The 12,618-nt window shown below is 50.0% G+C and overlaps 1 protein-coding gene across 7 annotated transcripts in view; it reads right to left on the bottom strand.

The window, feature by feature from the left end:
* Positions 1-1,635: 1,635 nt before the first annotated feature.
* The window catches only part of LOC105494114 (solute carrier family 6 member 2), a 48,325-nt gene continuing 37,342 nt past the window's right edge, over positions 1,636-12,618 (bottom strand). For 5 of the 7 annotated variants that reach the window (XM_071084545.1, XM_071084546.1, XM_071084549.1 and 2 more), the window contains exons 6-15: positions 11,629-11,763; positions 9,508-9,611; positions 8,214-8,338; positions 7,402-7,514; positions 6,111-6,239; positions 5,569-5,668; positions 4,495-4,595; positions 3,844-4,011; positions 2,205-2,276; positions 1,636-1,816 (exon numbers count right to left, since the gene is read on the bottom strand). In XM_071084545.1, coding sequence (XP_070940646.1) covers positions 1,793-1,816; positions 2,205-2,276; positions 3,844-4,011; positions 4,495-4,595; positions 5,569-5,668; positions 6,111-6,239; positions 7,402-7,514; positions 8,214-8,338; positions 9,508-9,611; positions 11,629-11,763 — 1,071 coding nt within the window. In that variant the 3' untranslated portion in view covers positions 1,636-1,792. The remainder of the gene's footprint in view (positions 1,817-2,204; positions 2,277-3,843; positions 4,012-4,494; positions 4,596-5,568; positions 5,669-6,110; positions 6,240-7,401; positions 7,515-8,213; positions 8,339-9,507; positions 9,612-11,628; positions 11,764-12,618) is intronic. The other 2 variants (XM_071084551.1, XM_071084550.1) reach the window with 2 other exon arrangements.

Here is a 12,618-nt window from a genome sequence, read left to right as displayed (position 1 = left end):
GAAAAATGGTAACACCTAGGAAGAAGTTACCTTTTATGGGAGGATTCAAAGTCACTAATGGGATGCAGACCCCGACCTGATTGTTCTCCTCCATTCTTCAGCCTCACTGTTCACAGGGCTCCAAGACACCTGCCACCTGGGCTGTCTCAGGAATTCTGCTGACCTTTTTATATGGAAAGATTCAAAGTCTCCCCATTTTCCCTCTTTTCTCCAGAGAATGACCTGAGGACCCTGACCCAGCAAGGAAACCTCAGAACCCTGGGAGACAAAACCATCTTCCTGCCCCACCTTGGTCCCCTCATAACCCTCTTCATGCAGGATCCACCAGGCTCAATGACACCCCAGTTTGAGGCAAAGCACCTTCTTGACGTGTGAGTGCAGCGGCTTCTTTACTTTTTCCCAAGAGCCTGCAACAGAAGCTCCCACAGTCAGAATAAGAATCCCTCCAACAAGGGCGTAAGAGACTCTAACGATAAACAGAAACCCCTCCCAAAGATGCCACCAATTTAGCAAACCAGGAATCATTTCTCTTACTGAACTAAAAGTAACCAGCACCACCACCACCAGAGGGCACCAAGTGCAAGTTTGTATCAGAAGCAGATCCAAGTAGAAACTTGGAAATTCTCTGAAACCATCAACCTGTCCCATCCACTCTCAATATTCTCCCCTCCACTTGAGAGAGTATTTCTGGGCTGCTTGTCTCGCCCTACCCTCCAAGATGCCACATCTAGTGCATGAGAGTTTTTGCAGCCAACTCTCCATTTCTCAAGACCCCTGGTCCACTCCAGGTGGGATTCCCAGAGGGAGGCTGTGTAGGTGTCCACGAACAATAAATTAACACGACAGCCTGCCAGGCTCCCTTTGGGCACCCACCTGGCCTTGTGAGGAGAGCACGGTGAAGACACACATGTGGCCTCACTTGGTCCCTGTCCCCGTTTCCCCAGGCAGATCTCAGCAAGTGCAGATGGGTTTCTGGGCTCCATGTCTTACAGAGCAAGAGCAGCATGAGGCCTCAGTAGATGTGGCTTGCCACGTGGCCTCTACCAGCTTGTCTGATGTAGGTACCTCCTGGAACCTGCTCACTAAGGTTCATTTACCCTCTTCCTCCTGGCTCCCATAGCTCTGGGCCATCTGACCACCAAAAGCTGGAGGAATGTTCCAGAACACACAAATCAAACTCAGATTGGCCAGAGTGAAAATTAACTATGAATGTTTCTACTCAAAATCCCTCAAAGCATCTATCCACTGACTTCATTTTAGGGACAAATAAATCTAACTCCCAGGCTGAGGCTCAGGCATGAGAGGGGGGTCTAGGGTGGGCAAGAGGAGGGTCTATGTACCTTCCCTAACCACCCCCCTAAACTCAGCCAGATTTTGTTTGATTTTTGGGGTTTTTTGGGTGTCTGATCAAAAGCCCATCCTCTCTCTGATTTGGTGGACTAAGAACTTCTGTGCCCAAAGTCTAGGCAAATGTGGTGGAGGTTTCCGACCTCATGAACCTAGCTTCGGCAGGATCCCAAAGTGGGAGAGACTTCCCCCAAAACAACGGGAACAGAACAGAAGTCATTTGCCTGTTTGCTCCTCTCCTCTGAGCTAACAGCCCCCAGGCCAGATGCACAGAAGGTGAACAAAAACTACAGTCACGAAATCATTTGTAATTGCGAAAAGAAGAGAGGATAAGAAATGACAGCTTCCAGGGGAGGAATCCCAAGACGGTGTCCGGGGTGGGAGTGAAGCTGATGCCTGTGACCTGGACATTGGCATGGGGTTCCTCCTTCTCCTCCAGGCAGGCTCAGATTGCCAGCCAGTGTTGCAACTGCAGAGAAAGACGGTGAGGACTTGATGACATGGTGGGGACTGACAGGAGCAAGGGCCAGCTGGCGGGGGCAGCAGGAAGCAGAAAGGAGGCAGAAAAATACCCACTTCCTTCATGGACCTCAGGGAACATGTAGGTCGATTCCCTAATTGTCACAGAGGCCCAGAAAGGGCAGCAGAACCTCCCCAAAGTCACATGGCAAGCCTGAGGCCATGGGCTCGCAGGGAGCCTCCCTGTCCCCCATCCCGATGTTTCTAAGGGGAAAAGGCAGCTCACACTGGGTTTCTGGGTTTTCTGGCTGTGAGGTCCAGCCTTGGGCAGTGCACAGCAGGGAACAGTCAGGGCCCGCCTTTGTGATCTCCACCCCAGAGGTTTAGGCTGCACCCACCTGGAACTGTCTGACATCCCTCTGAGCCACCAGGTGGTGCTCGTTCTCCGGCGTGATGCCATAGGCCAGTCTCTGAAAGGAAGAGAAGGGGAGGAGGCCTCAGCTTGGCCCAGGGACACCCTTCTGGCAGCTTGATTGCACCCCTAGATGAGGGTCACCTGCTATTTGACCCTGCAGCCCCACGTGGATAGCATTCGGGGTCTGTACAAGACACCTCCAGCCTTATTTGTGGAGCTGGTCCATTGAGTCATTCATTCAGCCACTGTTTCTTGAGCTGCCTACTGTGGTCAGACATGGGGCTAGGCCCTGTGGATCCAGACTTGAAGGAGACCCATGCAGTCTCTACTTTGGGGGAGCTTACAGCCCATGTAAGGGACTGGCAATGAACAAATACACACATCGTCTTAGACCCAGAATGGAGAAAGTGCGGCAGGGAGAGTGTGGAAGGAAGCCTCTGGCCCTGCAGGAATCAGGGAAGCCCTCCTGCAGTGGAGGCACGTGTGGGGTCTCAAGCCGTGTGTTCTGAACCAACAATTGATCACTGATAGCGGGAAGCCTCTCCACTCCCAAAGTGTGGAGAATAGAAGGCTCAGGTCCCAGTTCCCATGTCTAGAATGAGGTCACTGAACACCGATCCTCCCAATGACCAGGAACAGAGGTCCCCAGACTTAGGGATTTCACAGACAGGAAACATATCACAAAGAATGGGGGTGGGGACTCTCTGTCTGGTACTCCCTTCCTTGAGTTTCTGCACAGCTCCCAAGGATGCCTTCCATCCTCATTTTATTTACCTGCCCTTCGTTAGAATGTGAACTCCATAAGGTCAGGAATTTTTGTCTAGCACCTCGTGTACTGCCCAGCATATATCTGCGTCCCAATATGTACCTTCCAAGTGAGTGGATAAAGGAATGAAGGAATGAAATCTTTGTTTTGTAAAGTAAGGATATGAGGAAAAGACTACCACTATTAGTTTACGAAAGAAAGGGTATTTTAATCAAACAGGAATGACATAATTTCAGAATAAAGGGCACTGTTTCCTAAATATTTATATAAATATGTGTGTGTATATATGTATATATTATGTATATATACACACATGTACATATATATACACATGTATAAATATTGACGTATATGCCGAATGCATAGAAAGAAAATATAGTTCAGAAATCTCTGGTTTAGGCTGATCAGATTATTAGGTTCCAGAAAGAGGCAGGGGAAAACCAGAAGGAGCAGATCACAGTGTGCTTGGATGGGGAGAGCTGGGACATCTGGGGAAATGACAAAGCTTAGACGGAGACACGAGAGTGAGCTGGGTCCAGGCAGTCTGTCTAATCAATCCTTAGTGAACTCCAGGGCTGATCTCACCCCCAAGTAACATGTACTGAACACCTCCTGCGTGCCAGACACTGTGCTAAGTACTTCCTTTTTTCCGGGGTAGGTAATACTATCCTCAAGATACAGATGTGGAAACTGAGGCTCATGGGGGAAAATAACCTGGGCAATGAGGTGGGTCCATCTGACCCTAGTGTCTGTGTCCTTCTGTCTCCCTGCCCCCACCCCAACAGGAATGAGAGTCCTCCCGTCGTCCCCCTCAGCCACCTCCCGCCCTATTCCCCTGGGGAGGCCCAGAGCTCACCTCCCAAAGAGAGCCCTGCGTGCTGAGGAACTTGTAGATGACGTAGATGGGCACCAGGACCATGGAGGACAGGGCAATGCCCCACCCCACCCAGTTGGCCCAGGGCGGGAAGATGTAGTCGTCGTAGGTGAGTGGCTTGAAGTTAATGATGCTGACCACAACCACGAACTAGAGATGGGCAGGGAAGGGAGAGAAAGGAAGACAGGGCAGGAGAGAGACAAGAAAGGAAAGAAAGAAGGAAGTGGAAGAAAGGTGGGAGAGAAATGAAGAGCAGTGAGCATCACAGCAAAGGGAGGAAATAAGGAAGGAGAGAAAGAGAGAAAGATATGGAGAAATGAGAAAGAATCAAGAAGCAAGTGAGAATCAAAAGGAGGCAGATATGACAGGGAGCAAGAAAAGAGGAAGAACAGAAGGTGACTTTGGAGGAGGCATAACAGCCCCCAGGAACCTGGCCCCAGCTCAAGAACCCCCGAGTGAGGTGGATGTCTGCCACATTATCCACAGGGCCTAGCAGCCCAAGTGACCCTTCTGAATGACCAGGGCCTCTGGATCCCAGAGCCTCCTCCCCTAAGAAGCAAATATCCCCACCCAGCTCCATCCTGGACACAGCCCCCTCCCCACACACAGGGCTTCCCTGCAGACACTACACACCAGGAGGAAGGCAGGACTGACGAACTTCCAGCATAGTCTCCAGTATAGACCCGGCCTGAACCCCATCATCTGCTGGATGTCGTTGCTGAACCTGTCCACTCCTGTGCACACACAGAGAAGGGCTGTTACTACGGCCCCCGCGACAGCCAGGGCCAGGTCCTCCCATGAGGTTCTGGCCCGAGCTGGAGAACAGGGCAGTGAGGCGAGATGCTGACGTGCAGAACTCGGGAGACTTGAGGATAGGGACTTTGTAATGCAGAACAAGGGAGAGGACAAGCTCTAGGACAGTATCCCCTTTCATGTGCCACCCCAATTAACCTGTCAGAGGGAAACCTGGGCTCAAAGAGGTGAGGGGATTTGCCCCAAGTTCCAGAGCTAGTTGGCCTGACTCCAAAGCCCAGCTCTTTCCTCTTGCTCTGAAAATAACAACAACAACTATGCATACAGCACATTCCCTGACTTAAATCTGATAGGAGAGCCCAGACTCTTCTATTGAATCTCTTTCTGAGCGGCAGCAGAGTGAGAACTAACATGTTGGTGTGACGCTTGTGGGGAAAAACAAACAATGAACACATTTAAGGGCTTGTAAAATATTCTCTCGGTTCATTCCAGAATAAGTTTGCCAGAAAAAACACAGGATACCCAGTTAAGTTTGAGTTTCACATAAATAATGAAAAAAAAATAGTATAAGTATGTCTGATGCAATATTTGGGCTATACTTATACTAAATAATTGTTATTTATCTGAAATTCAAGTTTAAGTAGGCAACCTGTGTTGTGTTTGCTAAATCTGGCAACCCCCGGTAGAATGAATTCTATGACTCAGGGGTCAGCATTTTCCTAAGCGTTCCTCTTTCAGGAGCTGATGCTGGATACCTCAGGGGCCTTTGCAGCCTCCTGTTAAAAGCAGGTTCATCCAAAGGTGAGCCAAGGATTGAGATTTGTTCCCAAAAACTGACTTGCTGGACTCTGGAATTTTTGGTGGCTGCTCTGGAAATGGAAGGCCTCGCTGCACCTCCAGGTTAAAGGATTCTAGGAGGACTGGGAGCTGAGGCTTTTCCACACACTCACATACCATAAAACCAGGAAACTCCGATGGCTTCCATGAGGACAGCAAAAAGGATGGAGGTGCCCGCAGCAAAGGTGTCCAGGAGTGTCAGCACATAAATTCCACCCTGGCACAGGAAGAGAAGAAGCCAAGAGGCCCTCTTTGGTCAAACGTGGGAACTGATTGTTGTGTCCATCAACTCTTACCTGCCCCCTGTCCCACTTGCTCGGAACCCTATTTGAGAACACAGGGCATAGGGTTGTGGTGCTGTTGTATTGACATCACAGTCACCTCAGTTTCAGCCAATAAAGAGTTAGATGGGTTCCAAAGGGACTTTTGCTGCCCCTCAAGTCAATAAGCAATTAACAGAGCTGCATGGAATCCTCAACATCAGAGATGGAAGAAGACAACTGGGCCTAACCCTAGTGGGTCAGGCCGCTGAATTGAGGATGCTGGATCCCGCATTGTTCTCCCTGAGCTCAGCCCCAGTTCCAAGGCTAGGAATGCTTGACTTTATTGAAATGCAGCCTCAGAGGCCCCCAGGTGACCAGAGACCAGCCCTTACTCACCTTGGTTATGCAGAACAGGGCAAGAAGGAAGGTGCCGAAGGTGACGCCAAATGTGAAGAGTTTCCGGTGTCGCTTCAGGACCTGGAAGTCGTCTGCCAGGCCCGTGATGATAGCCTCCATGCCTCCCATCTGGAGGGAACCAGGCGGGGTGGGGTGCGGGAATGAGGGTCTCTCTGGACCTCAGTCTCAGGCCCCAGGGTTCCTAGCGCCTCCTGCAGCCCAGGACTCACGCAGGCTGCCTTGCCTCTCTTGAGAAATCAGCACGTCCTGCCTTCTTCCCCATCCTCTTGTCCCATTTCTGTCCTGTTCTGAGGCAAACTCAGAACTCAGAAACTATGCGGGAGAGGGTAAGGGTTAAGTTAACGCCTGTCTCCCCTTCTCAACAGCTACCTGTCTCCTGCCTACTCAGCCGGAGTGGGTACAGATAAGCTGATAGTGGAGTGAAAGCAGTAAAACACCAAAACCTGTGTCACATATTTACATGTCAATAAGGGTCTCTGGAAACAACTCCTGCAGAAGAGCTTCTAGTGATGGGAACTTCAGGCAGCAGTTTTTGATACGGATTTTTGGCTGCCTTTCTAATGATCAAGCAAAGTGGTCACTTCAAACTCCAGACTCTTAGAGTCTGAAAGGGTCTCATATCCCACTGCTATGGGCAGATTGCTTCCTTATAAGGACACTGTGAGGGTAGACAAGAAGCACGCAAGCTACCACTTTCCTCTCCTCTCCCCTCCTCTTGGCAGACACTGTTAATCAAAATCAGTATTCTTCATTATAAGCCCAGAAGCAGCCTCAAAATCCTTCTCAACACCCTGATCCTGGCAGATCTGATGATTGAAAGCAAAAGGCAGTGGAGGGAAACCCAAGTGCCAGCTCTTCCATAAGATTTTTTGCAAACTTCCAGGCATGATGTACTAAGTAAGGGTAGACATATCTGAATGTCACCACAACAGCACCACAACCCTATGCCTTGTGTTCTCAAATAGGGTTCCAAACAAGTGGGACGGGGGCAGCTAAGCATAAGGCTGACTTGTCTGAAGTCTCTTCTTACTTGGATTTCCAAGATGTCAAAGGGATTCCTATGGCTCTTGGCTTTGGCCTAAGTCTTATCTTTTTGAGTGAGGACTCACTTTTTTTTTTTTTTTTTTGTCTGCATTTAAATAGGGCCTTCTGGAAACAACTATTAACCTGGTGTTTGAATAGTGGGAACTTCAGGCCCAGCACTGTGTGTTGGGGAAGGGAGTCAGGACCAGTGGGATGGGGGACAGGTATCCTAAGCAGGGTCACTCACTGAGCTGTCAAGGCCTAGCGCCAGGAGCATGATGAAAAACACGACAGCCCAGAATGTAGATCCAGACAGGGTAGAAATGGCCTCTGGATACAGGATGAACACTAGGCCAGCTCCTGTAAGAAACATCAAGGACCTCATCAATGGCTGAAACCATTGGTCTGAGCTGCACATAGTAGGGGAGCATCTGCAGGCCCAATTGTTCAGTCATGTGTGGGTGGACAGAACACAGGTCTAGAGATAACAGATGAAGTCAGAATGAACTTACAGCTCACCTGTGCATCGGAGAGGTTGACCCCCAACAGCCAGGCTGGAGAGCAGTTCCCTGCCTGGACAGCTACAGGCTACATGCTGCAAACCCCACCTCCTATATTCTACAAGGGGTCTACTCTTACTCACAAAAGCTTGGGGTCCTCAGAGACCCCAATTCAATTGCTCACTAGCTGGGTGATGCCAGACAACGTATTTAGCTTGAGTCTCAGTCTTCCCATTTATAAAGTGAGTCTATTGACACTTGCCTGGCAGCCTTGTGAGAACTAAGTGGAGGTATTTCAAGTGCTTAGCCCAGGGCTGGTACAGAGAGGACATTCCAAAATCTGTTCCTTCCACCTTGACTCGCAGGGTGCATGGGGCTTGGGACTGCTTGGAATTCCCACTAATAACCTCAGGGGAAAGTCAATCACATTGGTGGTTTGGACACCTCCATGGACAGCCTAGCGGTCCTACAGCCATGTAAGAGCCATGCAGCCAAGAATAAGGTGGGCTTCTCAGCTCCCTCCTCAGTGGGCTGGGGCCCAGGAGGGCTGCCCACCCACCTTCTGTGGCCACATCCTCAATGTTGACCTTGTGTTCATGGGCCATGTAACCAAGGATGGAGAAGATGGCGAACCCAGAGACGAAGCTGGTGATGCAGTTGATGCTGCTGGTCAGCAGGGCATCCCTGGGGGAAGAAGCACAGTGAGGTCAAGTCCCTTGACACCCTCAACCCTATGCGTTGACTGCTGGGCTGGCTATAGAACCTGCAGCCTGGCCCCAGCATCAAAGGCCATCCCTCCTTCAGCAGCTCCTGCTGCCACATGGATCCAGGGCCCCACCATCACTGGTGCAGGAAGTAGGCTAACTGCTTATGGATGGAACAGCCTGATACCAGAGTCTACTGGCAAACTCCTGCCAGGGAATTGAGTCACCGGTCTCCTTCAACAAACATTCCATGGTTGCTCCCCAGTGCCTCCAACTCCTCATCCTGTCATTCAAGAGCTTTGCGAAGAAGACCCAACCTTCCTTATACATTTATCTTCCAAGACTCCCAAGGTGAACTCTGAACAAACCATAAACTGGTCCATAAACAAACCACTTCCTTGCATTTGCCTGTGTTGTCCCCCTTCTCCCCCAGTGCCTGCTGTCCACTCCACATCTGCCTAGCACAATCCTAACTATCCTCCAAGGCTCATCTCAAATTCACCTCCATGCACTGGTTTTCTTCTGTCAGGGGGCTGATCACCCCATTTCCTTACCTCCCTATAGCCTGTCCCGCTGGTATGAATTCATCAGACTCTGTCATGTACCAAAGACACTGTGATTCTGCCTTAAGCCTTGGATAGAGTGTAATGGAAGTGGACCCAAATTTGTGCCTGTGCCTGAAGTCCCCACAGCACTGGGCCAGCAGGAGGTAGCACTGAGTGCTTCCTGAACTGAGCTAGATCATGGCTTTCTGAGTCTCAGTCTCCTATGGAGTCTCACCTCTGACCCAGCCACGCCCTCAGCAGCTGGGATATTCCACCACTGCCTGCCTGGGCATCTGATGGACAGAATCCATACTGAAATCTTCACAGTTCTGCTCTGTCACAACTACCCATCTCCCAGTGCTGGTAACCTCAACTTTTCCCATTCCACACCCCACATTTGTTTAAGAGGCATCCTGAAATGAAATGTGGTCATCAGAACCCTTAGAGGACATGTTGCAGTTTATAGAATGCCCAGGATGGTTCACAAGAAGAAAATTTGGCTTGTGCAGGGAGAGTTGGCTTCCAGACCAGAGCCCTCTCTGCCATCCCCACAAAAGTCAATCCCCAGGATTTAGAGCTCTCAGAATTCTGAGAAGAATCTTACCTGTAACAGTTGTTGTCAAATTTGTTGTAACTGGCAAATGCAATCAACACTCCAAATCCAGCCCCCAAGGAAAAAAATATTTGAGTTGCGGCATCAATCCATACCTGAAACCAGCAGACAAAAGCCATCAGCCTCTGCTTCCGACACCACTGGAACACCTCACTGCTCTGGAAGGGCTGAGAAACCCTGGGGATGCTCTGAGACCAGAAGAAACATGGTCTGAACCAGAGATGGGCAGCCCTGGCAACTCCCTTCCCTGCATCCTGTACAAAACAACTGCAGAGAGAGGCTGGGCCTCTCTAGCATCTCCCAGCCTTGGGTAGTCATGAGTGAGCTCACCCTGTAGGAACTCATTCACTCCATTTCATGCCCTGATTTTCAAAGAAAGTTAACAAAATGAAAAGTTCTAGGCTAGCGTGTGAATGGGGCAAGAACACAGGGTTATGGCCATCTTAGGAGTTACGGAGATGGCATTTTCAGAAAGTGAGGGCCATTCCTAGTAGGCTTCTACAAGCCATAGACAATGGTGACTCCTTGGGGGCCAATGGGGCTTACTTATTCCATCTGTTGGGTGATAAAAGCACATGGCCAGAGGCCTGAAGATCTGAATTTCTTTCTAACTTCTCTGCCTCATGTTCTAGCCCTAGTCAAGTTCATTTCTCTCTGTGTGTTTCTTCATCTGTATAATGGGGATAATTATACTTCACCCGCTCAGACTAAGAGCTGAAATTCAGATTTTTTTTTTTTTTTTTTAAGCCAGGGTCTCACTCTGTCACCCAGACTGGAGTGCAGTGGCGTAATCTTGGCTCACTGCAACCTCTGCCCCCTGGGTTCAAGCATCCTGAGTAGCTGGGATTTCAAGTGCACGCCACCATGCCCTGCTAATTTTTGTATTTTTAGTACAGACAGGGTTTCCCCATGTTGGCCAGGCTGGTCTTGAACTCCTGACCTCAAGTGATCCACCCGTTTCAGCCTCCCAAAGTGCTGGGATTACAGGCGTGAGCCACCACGCCCAGCCTTGCAACTCAGATTTAAGAGATGACTGTCATGCTCCCACTGGTATTAGTCCAGGCTTCCCCAGCTGTGCAAACAGAGGGCAGCATGATCTGATGGGGGAAGACAGATCTGCTCCTTGATACTGCACTGAGGGCTTAGCTTCTACACATCTGAAAGGCTTAGCATAAACAGTCACAGAACACATAGAAGTCTGACTTATTTTTCAATTTACAAGGCTGATTCGTGTCTTATGCTCTGTTATCTTTCTGGCAGCTACTACGAAAATAGGTTTTCTCTTGGTTACTAGTCTATAACATTGCAGTATGTTGGAGCATTACAACTATGGAGATGCATATTGGGATGCATCCCTCTTCATCCTGTGCTGCTTAGGCCTGCCAGGATTATTATGGGTTCAAATAAAGAAGCCCGGAGAATTGTAAGATAGCATGTTGAGGTGTTCTCACTGAGGGGCCCTGCAAGAGGAGGCTGGAAGTAATCTCAGCAGTTATCTTAAGATGCTCAAGGTACTGAGTACCTCTAGTATCTCTATGATAGTCTCTGCTCCCACCCTCCCTGCTCTGCACTGGACTCCACTACCAAATTCACCCACTTTCACCATAATTTGGGCCTCTGGACAGGGGCAGTGGTTGGATGAGGGTGTTGGGGAAGAGAATTGGCAGGGCCTCCCTGGTGGCTAAGACTATCCTTGTGCTGACATCACAGGATGGTGGCAAAGACCAGGTTTGGGGATCTGAGAGTAGCAAGAGGGCAGGGGGTGACTGGGGTTGGCTAGGGAGCTGTGGGCACAGGACAGGAGCAAGGTCCCAGGACATCATGTCCTCTTCACAGGGAATTTCTCTCCTCAAAAAGAGTAGTCTGTGAAGACCACCAGATGGAACCGCAGAAACTCAGGCCTCCAGAGAGAGATGGGTGGGCTTATGGAGACTATCAGGTGCAAATCCACATTGATCAGATGGGGAAGCTGCAGCTCAGACAGGGAAGGATCCTGTCCAAGGCTACACTGCTCATTTGTGGCAGAGCTGGGACCAGATTTTCCATCATCACCTGCTCCTGAAAACCCTCCCACAAGCCTGGCCCAAGGCTTGGTGGTCACTGAGCACTGACCGTGGCCTCTTTCAAGCGGTAGAAGTCGATGTGCAGGTAGGCATTGATGCCGTTGGAGGCGCCGGGCAGCGTGACGCCGTGAACCAGGAGCACGAACAGCACGAAGTAAGGCAGCGTGGCTGTGATCCACACCACCTGGGCAATGGATAAGTTCAGGTGAGAGCCTTGCTCTGGCCCCAATCCCGTGGTGGGCTGGCGGGGCACAGAGTCCTTTCCCAGTCATGCTCTTTCCCACCTTCCTTTACCCAAGGCACATGCTACAAGTTCCAGTTCTAGGAAAGGCCCTGAGGCAGAATCCAGGGCTAGACCAGTAAACGGACACAGGTCACACCCTAGAGCATCTCAGAACCCAGGGTGAGAGTCAGCTGCACTGGGGATAGTACTATGATGGAAGCCAAGGGCACAGCAGGGCAAAGACTAGGTCCTCATAGCACAGGATGCCTCCTCATCCACAAAGCCACCTCTCCTGACTCCTTCAAGGAAAGACTCTTGACTCCATAAAATGAACAGCTTTCCCATAGATAGAGCTCTCTAAAGGAAAAGAGCCTAGAGAGGTGGTGAGGTACCTGTCATTGAAGTTGTCCAAGTGTTGCTATGAATACAGCCATTGGCAAAGGATTGTCTAGATCAAGGTGCAGTTCATGGACCAGGCAGAACTAAGTACACCCACCTTTGTGCTATCCCCGTTCCCCATCAGTCCTGTGTCCATCACACCATTGCTACTGGTTGCTGCATGCACCTATCTGACTGGCAGGATATTTAGAAATCTCAGTCTCTCTCTCTCTCTCTTTCTTTCTTTCTCTCTCTCTCTCCCCACTCTCTTTTTCTCTCTCTCCATCCTCCCTCTCTCTCTTCTTGCCCTCCCCTCCCTCATCTCCCTCTCCTCCACTCTCTCCCTTTTGTTTACATCTTCCTCTTTTTCTTTACTCCCCTTCAAGCATATTTTCTTTCTTAAGCACATTGCCCAGGAAGGGATGTGGCTGGACAGAA

This window comes from Macaca nemestrina, chromosome 18 (assembly GCF_043159975.1).
Source record: "Macaca nemestrina isolate mMacNem1 chromosome 18, mMacNem.hap1, whole genome shotgun sequence".
Taxonomy (NCBI): Eukaryota; Metazoa; Chordata; class Mammalia; order Primates; family Cercopithecidae; genus Macaca; species Macaca nemestrina.
This window is presented reverse-complemented; position numbering and strand designations above follow the sequence as displayed.